The sequence below is a fragment of the Coturnix japonica genome, chromosome 1 (genome assembly GCF_054131305.1).
Source record: "Coturnix japonica strain WE chromosome 1, WE-NBRP24, whole genome shotgun sequence".
Classification (NCBI taxonomy): domain Eukaryota; kingdom Metazoa; phylum Chordata; class Aves; order Galliformes; family Phasianidae; genus Coturnix; species Coturnix japonica.
The window spans coordinates 66563218-66577721 of NC_140663.1; the positions used below are offsets into that span (position 1 = coordinate 66563218).

Below are 14504 nucleotides of genomic sequence, written 5' to 3' on the forward strand. Positions count from 1 at the left end.
CAGCTAGGGCGTTAGTCACACCTAACAGCCAACGGACTCTCAGTGGGAGCTGCAGATAGCAGGGTGATAGATAACAGGTCGAGGGAGAGAATGTGTGTGCTAGACGGACCACCTAAATCTGCAACCTGAGCTGCGTAGCAGGCTCACCCTCGAGACCACCCAAGTTCGCAGAGCTTCGAAAAAACGCCGTGACTTTGCACTATGCCCCTCTATAGCTGATATCACTGGCTTTGAACCTTGCTGGATCGCGGCTGCGTAAATCTCAGGGAATTTCTGGTCCTCGCAGGACGAGTACAGCAGTCGCTGTCCTGACGCTCCCTTCCCTTCCTCTCCAGACTCTCAGGCAGTCAGTAAGGCTGTGTTTTGCTGAACACCATTTTTTCCACCCTGGGAAGATGAGGGAGGTTAAATTCCCCGTCTGAACCGAAGCCCTGGACGAGTGCAACTGAGGTTAAAGAAATCCGGGAGGGGAAATGACGAAAATGCTTTATTGAGAGTAAAACAAGAGGAGGAGGAGAGGCAGGACTTCACAAAGGTGAAGGATGGGAAGTTTGCAGAGTTGACTCAGCTTGCCTCTGAGCACCGGGCGGGGGGTCATTACTTCCTTTTGTCTCACTCGGGCTGTAATTGCGGCTCCTCCCCGATTAGCTGAACCTGTCCCACTTGTCTGCTTTGGTTTCAGGGGAAAGTTTCGCTCCTGAGTGGCGTTTGGGGAGCTCGCCCACCCACAGCCCCTGGTCCTAATCCCCCTTCAGGAACTATGTATCAAACCTGAAACAGAGACTTACCTTCCCAGCCAGCCTCCCGGGTCAACTTAATGGTAGGCAAGCTGATTTATGCCTGTTTATACGTATGGAAAAAGGAGACAGAATCCAAGCGCGGCATCCCTCCAAAATCTCATTGTCTCATAGGGGTGCTGGATGCGAGGACTGACGCTTCGGCACAGATGTGGGGACGGAAATAGCTCCGCCTAGCATCATTCCCGACCCCGTACCTGTGCCAAAGGATCCTTCCACTGGTCCTTCCTCTCCTCCGGCCTCATCCTCTCTTCCCCGGAGCATCCCTACGGGGATGAAGAGAACAGCACCTGGGCACAGTTCGGCAAGCACCTGAGCCCCGTCTCTTCTCGGAGCCCGGACGCGGAACCAGGCCTTTTTTGGGGGAAAAAACGGTGTTAGACAAGAGTGGAGGGGGAGTTCTGTCAAGTCCTGCCCCGGAGGAGGCTCAGGCTTGCGGTGAGGCTAGGTACTGGGAGGAGTGTGCTCACGGGTTAGGCATTTGTGTAGGTGGCAGGAGAAAAGCGCCGAGCAGATTTTGCGGATGACAAACGAGGGTTCGGCGGGGGGGAGGGCATGGGATCATGATGCGATAGTAAGCCTTCTAAAAGGGTTTGGCACTGTTCAGTTCCTGACATATTAGCAAAGCCATAGATTATTTATTTTTTTTTTCCAAGCCCACTGAGGCAAGATGAGGCAAACTCAGCCATAGGAAGGTGGTTAGTGATGTCACAAGTTCAGTCTTTTCAATAAAAGCAATTGAGAAGGGTCACCCTCGCTATATATATTAGGAGAAGCTTCTGTTCTTCATAATAAAAAGAGCAGCAAGGGAGCGAGGCACCTGCACCTGCTTTTAAAACCCTTTACTTAGCACTAATCTGTTGCAGGCAGAATAAAAAGTCTGCAGATCTGGATATATTTTAAAACACTATTTTTTTCCTTTTTTTTTTTTTTTTTTTTTTTTTTTTTTCCTTAAGGATAGAAAGTAGTTTTGGAAGTAGTTGCTGAGAAGATCAACCACTTTTGGCCAGGGTGATCTCTGAGAGGCACAGAGGGCTGTAACTCAAGGAAAAGGTGAAGTAATAAATTTTGAAGAAACTTTAGCATTCTGGGTTTATAAAGACTATTTGTTTTTCCTCAATCTGAAAAGGTTGCTTTTTTTTTAAATTATTTTTATTTATTTATTTTTTATTTCCTCTTTTTAAAATTCCTGGGGGAAAAGGGAATTCCAAAAATATCTGATGGCTGTTTTACTATGAATACAATAGATCTATGAGAATGTGGGGGGGCTGTTTTCAAGGAATTTCACAATTCTCTTTAATTAGTCAAAATGACAGTATAATTCAAAGAAGCCTATTAGCTATACTTTTATAACCTACCAGGTGTTCAGGGAGTTTATTTACAGCATAAACGATTTACTGTTTTCAACATGATTTCTGTTTCAGCTCTTACGTTTTTTGTTTCATTTGCTGGCATGCTATGAAATTTGGCTAAGGACGTGGGGGGTTTATTATGGCAGCAAGTGCCACTTAATGCAGAATAACCTGAAGGTATAAAAATGGTTCTCTTGCACCTAAAATTGCCCAGAAAACATTCCTGACTGTGGGCAGAGGATGAGCAGGAGCTACCACCCGGCAGACCTCAGCGTTTTGTTGCGGCTTGTGAGGGCACTGGGGAAACCTTTGCTGTAAATCGAGCTGTCGGGGGAAAAGAGGAATGGGATACACCGCGGTTCCTCGGCTTTCTTATTGCTTCAGCAGAGCCAGGGGCAGTTTCTTTGCTCATGTAGGCTGGAGAAAAGGGAGGATCGTGGTACCTTTGATTTTAAGTGTTTTCCTGAGATGGAAAACCAAGTGGCGCGACGCGGGATTGTTCTGAGGGATACGGGATAGACTGGGTCTAGAGGGGGCTCCGGACTGGCTCCGCTCCCACTGACCCTGCCGTCCTGCCGAGCGACCTGACCCAGGGGCTGAATCTCCCTGGCGGGAGCCACTTCCACGCGGGGAGAAATTGAAGGCTAAAGAGAGAGGAGGAGAAAACTTTCCACTAACTTACTTTTTTGGCCAAGAGCGCCTGTGTTCGTCGACACCGAGTCCTTCCCCCAGCCCTCCCCCCCAGCCCTCCCCCTCCCCGCCTTTACTAGCGTACAATTAACATCATTAGGAATCAGCCCTCCAGCTAATAGAGGAACTGAGACGAACAACGGTAGGTGTGAGAAAGGAAAGGAGGCGAGGATCCTAGTCTGGGCTTTGGGGCTTGAGCTGGAAGTTGCCCCTCGGATGAAGGATCCGTGTTGCGGCAGGGGTGGTGCTGACCTGAGGGTAAACACCAAGTGGGGAAGAGAAAGGGAGAGAGAGGAAAAAGCTCGGCTGCAGATGATGCGGATTGCTTGGCCGGAGCGCTCAGGGTCTGTTGCGTGCCTGTGTTGTCGGGTGTTTCCCTTTCTCCGCTCCCTTTTGATCCCGGTCCCGGGAAGTGCTGCTTTCCAGCCTCCCTTTTGGCTGCAAATTTGCACAGGGCTCTCACTGGCTCCGCACACGTTCCTCGGGCGCCATCTCTTTGCAAAGTCCGCCGTGCTCCCGCAGCTCTCCCGCGGTCCGCCCCGGGCCGTGTGAGCGTCGCGGCCTCCAACCTGCGGGGCTGGGCATGCCTACCAACCCTCGTGAGGCCCCGCGCTGCCCCGCATAGACATGGAAATGCTGGGCAGCGCTCTTTACTTTCTTCGGGGCACTCGCCACAGTGAGAACGGAGCTTCTCAGGAACAGAGGACGTGAATCTAACTTTTGCAGAGGTATACTTAGAAAGGTGGCTTTCTCCCCGCCTGGACCTGTGTGTTTACGACAGGAGCTGAGATGACTTTTGGAAGTCTTTCCTTATCGGAAAAGAGGGCTTCTCTTGTAACACAAAGCCTCGGGACAGACGCTTTCCAGCCTAGAATCGAACACTGCTCGGGGAGACGCTCTCTTTAAAACGATTCAAATACGAGCTAGACTTTTTTAAAACTTATGTTAAGGGAGATCTTGCCTCCGGGAGGCCAAAGACAGAGAGAGGGCGGAGGGACGGACGGAGGGAGGGAGGAAGCGAGAGAGCGGCAGACAGCAAGGAAAGGCGAGAGACGGAGCGAAATTTGGAAGAAGTGAGCTGTTGCCGAGAGTTCCAAAAGTTTGTTTATCCTTCCCAGCTTGCGAGCTGGCAGAACTGACAGCAAGGGACTGCCTGGGGACGGAGCTCGCGCATGTGTCGCTCAGGACTGACCCCTCCTTTCCTTGCAGGTTTAAGCCCCGGAGGATATGATGTTCACGAAACTCTTTCAGCAGTGGAGTTTCGCGGTGTTTCTGCTGAGTTATTCTGTGCCCTCCTACGGAAGATCAGTAGAGGGGATCAGCCGCAGACTGTGAGTTACCTGAATTTCTTTCGGTCAGGTTGTGGGTGAGGAGGGCCCGGGACCCCGGGGGGTGCTGAAGGGGAGTCCTGGCAAGCGTGGCTGTGGGCTGCCTGCCTCAGGTGCTTTGGACACGGTTTGGGCTGAGACAATGGCAAGGGGAGTTCGGGGAAGTTGCTACGCTGACAGAGCGCTGTGAAGGCAGTGCCGGAGCAGAGGGGCTCCGACCTGCGGGGAGCGGCGTGCAGCTGCATGCTTGTCGGAGGTGAGCTATTGCTGGTGCACCTCTTTGCACTTCGGAGAGGAGTAGTACGTTTCATCGTGCTGCTGCAGGTTCTGCAGGTAATACGAAATGCCATGTACTTCTTTAGTGCTGGCACAGAGCCAGTATCGACAAGGGTGGTGAAAAAGCATATCAGTTACAGCCATCATGAAGCTGGGAAACTGAACACTATTTGGACTGGTACTTCAGCTACTTATTTATTTATTTTTCAAAGAGAGTCCAGTATATGACTTAGAAGCAAAAGCATATTTCTGACAAATTATAATGTAACTCAAGAGATTCTCTTCAGGAAATGATCCTTTTGCTCCTTCCAAAATAATCATCATGGCTCATACTAATATATCCTAAGCAAAATACAGAAGAGAAGCCACTGAGCTGATGCAGAAGGAGTTGTCTCACACGTGCACTTCACTGGTTCTTACTGGGTTTGCATCAGATTTTCTCAAGTAGAAACACTTCAGACAGACTGTGGAGGGCTTTATTCTCACAGAATTCAGGAGGAAGTTGGGCTAGAGAAAGTGGGTTAGAAAATTCAGTTGCAACATGTGGGGAAACATAACACAGCAAATAATTTCACATGGGTTTCCTTGTAACTGTTTTGTTACACGCACAAGGACAAAATTTTCAAATATCACTTCCCCTCTTGTTTAATTAACAAGAATATTCCCCAGGTGAAGCAGCTTCAAACCTGAACTTCAGCACGAAGCAGACAGTTATTTGCTATAGCAAATTGTGTAAAACATTATATTGCTGTTACTGCTACAGTGTGTTCTACCAAATCAGTTAGTGCTTAGCTGTTTTATACTCCTGAAAGCTACCACTGAGCTATTTCTTTTCATTTAAGAGCATAATCTTTGTCTGCCCAGAGGATCAAATCTTTGCTTTCATATATAAAATACTAAAATTATTGAAGTGCACTAAAATTCTGTATTTCCTTTGCTGAGAAACCATGAACTGGATATAAGCCAAATTTGTGAAAAAATAAAAATAGTTTTTAAAAAAAATTGCTAAGAAATAATTTTTCTCTTCTTAAGAGAGGTTAGCATTTGTTTATAGAAGTCAGGGTTAGAGGTCTTCCCAACAACCCCATTGCATCCTGGCTGCGGGAGAGAAAAAGTGGAAGTTAAACACTCAGAACATATTACTCAGCTACCTCTTTGCCATGGCATGTAAAACATGCACAAGAAACCAGTAAGCTGTTAGTTAGTGGCATTCACATCGTTTTGTTTGTGGGTACAGCACAAACACAGACACCACACTCAAACATGTGTCCTGTTTTAATATCACCACAAACCATTCCTAGAGTTAATGGATAATAACTCACTTAAGCCTATCTATATATGTATATATACATGTATATACAGATAGATATATTATGTAGATTTGTTTTTATTCAAAGGCTTAACCCAGTAGCAAATGAAAATATTAAAGCATGTTCTTATAGCCATGCAAAAATAGTCAAAATGAAACAGGTCTGGTTCTCCAGGCCTTGCTAGGGCAAATCTCTCAAGGAAAACCATATCAAATTGTTCCAAGAAAAGATCGTCAGACTTATTTGTTATAGAAATGTTTTAGTTACTACAGAACTTCTGAGAAACCCAATAATGCCTCAAAGTGAAATTCAATATTTTTATCAGCATGCCCAAACATTGCAGCACCATGTCCCCAGACCTGCTGAAAATATTTTTCCTAACTCTGAGATAGGGAGTGAAAGCTGCTGAACCATTGGAGCCAGTGGCAAGGGCACTCTGTCTTGCAAAACCCAGACAGTGAGTTGACTGAAAGGTTTCCAGTTATTTGCTGATCAGATTCAACATGAACAGTCAAGGATAACAGTTAAATAAGAGCAACTCTGAAACAGCAAGTTGTTGCTTGAAAAGTGTTTCTTCTTGGTAACTCTAGATATTTAGTGGTAAACAAAAAGGAAAATTGTGCCTGAAAAGAGCAGTTTATTTGGAAGTATATGCTTAAAGTCAGAATGGCTTTCTAATGTTTTCCCATCATCTCATAAGCACACAGAGTACTTGGGTATGGTGGTTGATCTGGGCGCTCTGCTCAAATACAAACCATTACCATCCTTCTCTCAAAAGCACCTACCTCGAGTTAGTTTAATAATTACTGTACTTGGTTTCATGTCAGACTTTTTCCTTGAATGATAGATGCATTTATAGAATGACGGAAGAAACCTCCAGTGGGTCATCTTAACCCTAACAGTCTAATATTTTTTACATATTGTCCCTGATGTGTGAACACAATCATTTTGCTTTCCACTATGTTCCTGCTTGGTGTGTGGGGGTAAGATATCTGCAGTATGAAGTACTTCTTACATCAGTCTTGGGCAAGTATTTTTCCTTGATTTATAAACAAAAGAGTTGTTTGAGTAATTGAGTAGAAGGAGGTAGAAAGTCAAGGGGATATATATCTGCCATATCTTCTTTGTTTTAAGCATGTTTTGATCTACAGCATAAAAGGGAAATTCGTAGGCAAAATGTAATCCTTTAGCCTGGTTGAGTAATAAAAGTCATATGAAATGTAGCACTATGTAGTGTTATACAATTATCTGGAATAGCAGAATGTTATTTGGGGACAGTCTTGATGCTAAGTATTATACAGATGTTTAAACAGAAACCCACCCTGTTTGGCACACTAACCCTTCATGTGTCAATCTTTGAATTATTTTGGAAATGCCTACTTGCACAGTATGTAGACTGTATAATGCTCTTTGACTGTCTTATGTGGTCCAGAACAAAATATTTAGGATTCAGCTCTTTAAAATGGAATCGTTTTTCAATTGAGAATACTTTAATAACAGGCTTTAGAGATTCAAAATTTTGTCATAATGGATAAATTAACCAAATAACCTTTACAGAATCAGGGTGGCTTTAGGCTGTCTGTGACAAATAGTGAGGCATGCTATTTTGATCTCAGTAAATCACAAAGATTTTGCATGTTTTTACAGACTCAGAGAGAAGAAGGAAACATTTTCCATGCAAAAATCCCGGGAAAATAGATTACTGAAGCAAGGACAGTAATGTGCACTGCCATAGACAGCTTGACAAAGAGCAGAGAAGTAGTATTCAGAGGAGACTAAAATGCTAGTTTTATTGGTGCACTTGCAGATCAGACTGACCTTAATGAGAAGGTTGTTAGAGATGACTATTGGAGACTTGTGCTGGTCAGAAAAAAACTATCCTGGGAGAGATCTCGAGCTTACATTAATGGTCACAGCTGCACTGAAGAGAATGAAAAAATACGGGTTTGGTTTAGTATTATCATATTGCATTTTTGCTTAGAAACATTGAGTTGAAGGATGTAAAACACTTGCCCTAAGGCCTGAAGTCATTTGATGTTCATCTGGTTTGGGGACACTTAAAACATCACAGACAATTTTTGGCTAAATGTGTGCTCACAAACTTGAGAGCTGATTTTGTGCAAGCACCCTGGTTACATCATTTTATGCAAAAACAGTCATCTGTTAGTAGACTGGGTGAAGTGTTTGAATTTTATGTGGAGTAATGGAGATGCAATATTGCTTGAACTAATCAGTTGAACCTAATACTAACAAATTGCAAATTAACAAAGACAAATAGGGAAGGGGATGCTCTTAAACCCATGCTACATGAGGTTAACAAGTTCAAATAGCTCTACTGTTTGTCAGATCGCAAATATGAAGTGCTTGAATGAAGGGACTCTGAAAGATAAATTAAGGACACTTCCAGTCGCTTAGCACACTGCCATTGTCCACCATGTTTTGAAACCTTGCAGGATGATTAGAGATGGGACAGAAGGAAGGGAATGCTCGCTTACATTTATGAGTTTCTCCCATTTCACCAACACTCAGAAACAGCTATGTATCTTTCCAGTTGACCAAATGATTACATGACAGGCTAGGCAATGAAATGACTTTCTTTGGCCAGTAAGAATCCAGTCATGTGCAGTACCCGATACAAGATGAGAGGATACGTAGCCAATTTCAGTATATGAAGTAGGACAATTGGAAGGATAAACTGTATTATAGTGTGCATGGGAACACTACTAAAATCCCAGCCTGCACTCTTTCTGTGGTTCACAGTGCAGCTGTGCTGCACCAAGTGACACAATCCCACACCAAGAAAAAAAGACTTTATTTTTCACAGTTATTTATTATCCAGGTGCCGCTTATATCTTCTTTCTTCAAACATTTCATGCCTAATCTGCCAATTCAAGATCTCTAAAAGACAGATTTATAAGCATCTCCTCAAGAAAGAGGTCAGTGAACTAAAACATCATGAACTTTAAAAGATACCAGAGACCTACTGAAACCAAGATGCTCTGGAGGGTGATAGAACAAAGAAGGCTAATGTAAAACTTAGCAAAGACAAGAAGTCTGTCCCATAAAGTTCACATTTTAAAGTAATGCCATGGAGACACCTAAAACTGTAATTAGACATAAGTGACCAAGTAATAAAGTCGACGCGAGTGGCTGATACTCATCACTGCTGTTGAGCAGGCTGCCTCTTTGGGTAGATCATTATGGACTGAAGCGCTTATGCTTCAGGCACCCAAATCTGAAAAGTTTTCCATTATACTCCTACAATTGTACTTATTTAAATTTAGAACTGAAATGCACTTTCATGTATTTATTTATATTTACTAAGTATGTGACTGTGCGGAAGAAAATTATTAGAATGATGCTGTATAAATATAGCTTCTGGCTTCAGAACTTGTTATTCCCTCTCTTATTTGGCTGCTGCACTTCATTACCTGATGCTGTAGTTTTCCTATCTCTGGCAACTGACTTCCTGGTTTTACTGCCTGAAGTGTGTTATATTAAGAATTTAAAAGCTTTCCTAGAACAGATTAGTGAGTAATCCAACCCCAGATCCAGTGATCAGTCAGCTGAGAATTGCTACTAGTTTAGTCCTTCCCTTTCTCTGTAGGAAGCAGCTACTTTGAGAATCAGGATTTACTCCAGCAGTCTGATTTCACTGGATGTCTCCAGCTCTGAGATCTGGTGCACAGTCTCCACTAGAGGAGAGAGTACCATTGCCAAGTGCTTGGCAGTCACCAAATCATAACTGCTTCTTTCTGCTCCTCTCTTTCTTTAGCAAACGGGCTGTATCAGAGCACCAGCTACTGCATGACAAGGGCAAATCAATCCAAGACTTACGAAGAAGGATATTCCTTCAAAATTTAATTGAAGGTGTCAACACTGCAGAAATCCGTGCAACTTCAGAGGTCTCACCTAACCCTAAGCCTGCTACCAACACGAAGAACTACCCTGTCCGATTTGGCAGTGAAGATGAGGGCAGATACCTAACTCAGGAGACAAACAAATCACAGACCTACAAGGAGCAGCCCCTGAAGGTATCAGGGAAGAAAAAGAAAACAAAGCCTGGAAAACGTAAGGAACAAGAGAAGAAAAAGAGGCGAGCTCGCTCAGCTTGGCTAAATTTTGGCATGTATGGAAGCAATGTAACTGAGAACCCAGTCTTGGACAACTCTGTTACTACACATAATCATATTTTAAGGTAATTCTGCTATATCTTTTCCACAGGCATATCATACATTTACTGAAATTGTTCTGTGTGTGAGGTCGAAGCCTCATTTGAATCTGGAGTAGTAGTACACCTTTATGGCCATAGGTGTTCAATGGTTTTTCAGCTGTGCACTGTGTCAAGGTAAGTCACCCCTTCCACTTCCCACTGGTAAATCTGCACCAGAATGGAAGTATTTTACCTCTGGTGACAGAGTCACTATCATAGCAGGGTATATTCCATGCAGGTTTCATTCCTGATTAAGAAAAGTTCTAGAAAACTGCTTATCGTCAAAATGAGCTTTTAGAAACTGTGTAGCAATTAAAATAATTTCTGTTGAAAAAAAACACATCAAAGTCATCATAACCTTCTAGTTAGATCCTGAGCCACCACATACTGAAAACTTTGAGTTTTATTTAAGGCTCTGCATTTATGAAATGGCAAAGCTTTCTTTCTTTCCTCTCATCATCTCCCCTTTTTGTTAACTTTCCCGCCCTTTCTTTGCAGTTTTTTTCACTTTACTAATCTTAGAAGATTCACTTTTAATCTTAGAAGAGAAAATGGAAAAATTCTTGTGTTAATATCTGAAAACAACTCAGACCAGTCTTTTGCCATAAAATTTTCCATGCAATTAGAATTTTTTAATTCAGCTCCATCCTACCAGCTTGTGAAACAATTACACTGATGCTGAAAAATGTTGAGCCTTATTTTTGGAAGGAGACACGCTTTCCTCACATATGAAAACAAAGGGTTTTCAGGGCAGAGGTGAACTTAAGACTCAGGCAGAGGTGCCCCAGGTGACTCATTCTCTTACGGTCATCTCAGTTTGGGTGGAAGTCTGTACACTTGTGGACAAGGCCGAGTAGTCCTCTCCTCAGTTATCCTAAAGTATTTTCATGAGACACAACAGAAATGCCACTTGATCACAGTATGTCCCTTAGAAAGAGATACGAGCTGTGCAACTTACTAAAATTCAGACTTCTGTTAAGATTCAGAGGGTGCAGTTTGCGGCATACTCCATTGTCTCAGCTTCTGTTGGCAACTACAAAGTTACTAGTGTCCAAGGCTAGTTATTCAGCATCCCTGGCAACAAACCAGTTAGTGCAGCAATAGTAGTGTTGTAAGAGACGATGGGTTCATCACAGTCACCTAGGAAAGGCACGCTCTGATACCCCTGTCAGGAGAGGTCTGAACTTTTAATAGGTCTTAAGAAATTGCAGTGGCAGAAGTGTCTGCAACATATAGAGATCACCAATGTACGGAAAAACATCCAAGGGCTGTTTGTCTGTTTATTTGGGTATACCCATAAAAAGCTGTAAAAAAATGACAGATGCAAGCCTGAATTTAGACAGCAGTCTAAATTTAGTCTTTCTGTTTCAATCATGAAACAGAAACAGTTGAAGGAAGTCAACTTTACCTTGGAATCCTGACTTAGTTTAACCTTTTTGATTCTATTGCCCAAGATGCCCAAGATTACAGTACTGCAGGAACAAATTCCCAAAGAAGCCCAACACTGTAGATATCTAATTAAAAATAATAATAATAATAATTGAAGAGAAACCCTGAAACAGGAAAATAATTTTCCTCCTTCACAAGGACAGAGTATACTATGCTGGTTCTGCCCAGCTTAAGTATGAAGATATAGTTATCCCTGAAGGCTGACAAGACATTTAAGCTTTAAATGAAAGTAAGGCCTAACTCCCTGTCTTTTCTTTAGATGGGGGAAGATAGGTTCAGTAGAGTTTTCTCTGCTGTTACTGGTGCATAGTGGGCAATTTAGATGGAGGGATGACTGAGTTTGGAAGTTGATTCCTCAGCCATGCTGAGCTAAATCAGGAACTTCTCCTCTATTTACTGGTGCTGTACAAGGAAGGCTCATGTAGACAGGATGTCCAAATACTACATTAGTAGAAACTGCTTTTGTAGCATGCTTAAGACTAGATTCAGCTCAGCAGGAACATAACTTCCTTACTATGAAGAAATGGATATGCATAATGCAGTAGCCTGCTTTTCCTTGTACATCTTACTCCTTCCAGCTAAACAGACTGAATTAAAATCCTCATGCCAACTCCTTCTGCCCAATCTCAGTCCCAACATTTTGAGTTTAGATCAGAAAAAAGACCAAAACTTTTAATTACTACAAAAAATACCTCATAAAAGTAGACAATCGAGGCAAAATCACAGAAAACATCTTGCAAGTAGTAATTATACAGAGCTCATGGTTGAGCTGTGGTTTAGCTTAAATTCTACAATAAAGCCCAGAATCCAAGCCAGAGTGAAAATGTCACCTTCTTAAAAACAGTCTTGTGTAGTACAGGCACACATATACGGTCACACTGTATGAATGGTGTGCCATTATTATGCTATAGCCTGTATACACCCCAATACTACCCTAGTTATTGAGGCACTTCGTGCTAGTAGTTCCATTCCAGGCACTTAAAAATTCTTTCTCATGAACATTCTAGCTCTATTCCCATTCCAATTCAATTAAACTGTTATTACCTAATTTCCTAAGAAACTTTTCAAACAAGCAGACTCCCTTGTGTTAAATGTAGTCTCCCTTGCAATGTGAACATAAAAATATCCCCTCTTAAACTCTCAGGGATTTGCTGTTTTGTGTGTGTCTCACGCCCACACACGTCTGCCATGTGGAACGCTACCCACAGCTTCAGTGATCCATCCAGAAGCAGAGCGAATCACGCTCTGTCCTATAGCACTGCATTCCACTCTATAGCTGTTTCCCAGGGAACCAAGGTGCATTACAGAAGTGTGCTGTTCATGCAGCAGAAGGGAAAAAAGCCCAGCCCTTCAGCGTTTCCTGCAGCACTGAAATAATGTAGAGCAAGTACTACTCAGGCCAGATAGAAGCAGGCTCTGCTTTTGTTCTCCCATGCTCCCAAGAAAAGGAGGATTACAGAACTCACACCAGCCCACCAGTATCCCTTAGAAAGCTCCCAAATTTTAGGTCTGTATGCAGCAGACACTGAATTTTTTGTTTTTGTCTGAGTGCAACAGGAGTCATAGCCCAACACAAGATACTCATTTTCTTTCCAGTCCTAGCACTCTGGCTCACAAAGGGAAAGTTTCAGGAATAAGGTCTCTTCTTTTATTAAAGTCCTTAAAGAGACATGCTGTAAAGGATCTCTTCACTTCAAGACCTAAGCTGAATTCGACAAAGTAGAACTCATGGACTTGACAGTTTAGAAATACACAGCTCCATCATGAACAGACTCCTGTCTACCTGTTGGTCTCTCCATGAGAAAGGGAGACCGAATAATGCTGTGGGACAGTTCTAATCATAAGCCAGCAAATGCCCAAGCTGCTAAAACAGGAGGGACGTGATTGCCAGAATGTTCAAAAGGAATTTTTTTCTTATCCTCACATCAAAATTCTCATTTCTCCAACTATACATCCTTAGCATGTTTGTTATAGACTAATAAGTTTCTTCTACCCATAGCACTCAGGCATGTTGTTTTTTTAGTCCCTACAGAAAACTATATTTCTTTCCTATTTGTCTGAGATTACTGTATAGTGGAGTAGGTGGTCTAAGTTTCATAATAAATTACACGTCTTCATACTGCCAGATGAGATAAACTGAAAGTAATAGATTCTGAAAATATCTCTAATACTGTAGTGCACTGTTAAACAGCTCTTATTAGTGCAACTGCTTATTAGCAAGGTGCACTCACCATAGTATGTGTAAATCTTGTTATTAATATTGGGTCTATGTATGTAAAGTGAAAATTAATGTTTGTTTGTTTGTTTGTTTTCTCTGCAGGAGGCGCTGATATTTTCAGCAAGACAACTTTGGAAGACATATTGCAGTATTCTGTAATAGCAAACATAGAACATATGGGAAGTATTAAAATATTTATTACCTGTAAATATTGTAAATGCTCAGAATAAAATCTTTTTGCCCCATTGCTCTCTGAAACTGCACATTTGGTTATTGTGAATTTTCCTTTTTTTTTTTTTCCCTTTTTTTTTTCCTTTTTTTTCCCCCCCTTTTATTTTTTTTTTTATTGGCTAAGGCTAAGACAGTTATTATTGTCACATTTACCCTAATTTATTTTGTTGACTGGTGTATTTATTTTGTGAACGTATCTTGGTGCTGCTGACTTTCTCTATTTTTTGTAACATAATGCACTTTAGATATATATTGAGAACTGATATAAAATGTTCCTGTTTTGTGGTTGACTTCAAATGAATGCCTACACAAAATTTTTCAAACTGATTTTCCTTTGTGCATGTATAATAGCAGTATTTTAAAATTTGTAAAGAATGTTTAATAAAATATAATCTAATTAAATCATGACTCAGAAAGAAAATGTGTCCTTGAGGAATTTCAAGACCAGAAACACCATTTTTTTCTTCACTACATTTGAAAATGGTTTTAAATCTAATGTGTTTTCATTGGTTCAAGCTCCCACATTTTCACATTAGATTTCACTTAAAAATCACTCCAAGCTTTTTTTGTTCCAGTGGTCTGTTTCAAGTCAGCTCAATAGCTGAATGACTTGGGGGTACTGAAAGCATGATTCTTAAAA

General features: G+C 42.1%; 1 protein-coding gene across 7 annotated transcripts; it reads left to right on the forward strand.

Annotated features, from left to right (window-relative positions):
- The first annotated feature begins 1716 nt into the window (after positions 1 to 1716).
- PTHLH (parathyroid hormone like hormone) lies at positions 1717 to 14266 on the forward strand. Of its 7 annotated transcripts, none has more exons than XM_015871172.3 (4): positions 1717 to 1850; positions 4049 to 4170; positions 9529 to 9951; positions 13736 to 14266. In XM_015871172.3, the coding sequence occupies exons 2-4, from the start codon at positions 4067 to 4069 to the stop codon at positions 13743 to 13745; spliced, it is 537 nt and encodes a 178-aa protein (XP_015726658.1). In that variant the 5' UTR covers positions 1717 to 1850; positions 4049 to 4066; the 3' UTR covers positions 13746 to 14266. The 7 variants fall into 7 exon arrangements, with proteins under 7 accessions (XP_015726658.1, XP_015726648.1, XP_085399620.1 ...); XM_015871162.3 differs by lacking the exon at positions 1717 to 1850 and adding an exon at positions 2897 to 2981; XM_085543492.1 differs by lacking the exon at positions 1717 to 1850 and adding an exon at positions 3070 to 3183.
- The last annotated feature ends 238 nt before the right edge of the window (positions 14267 to 14504 follow it).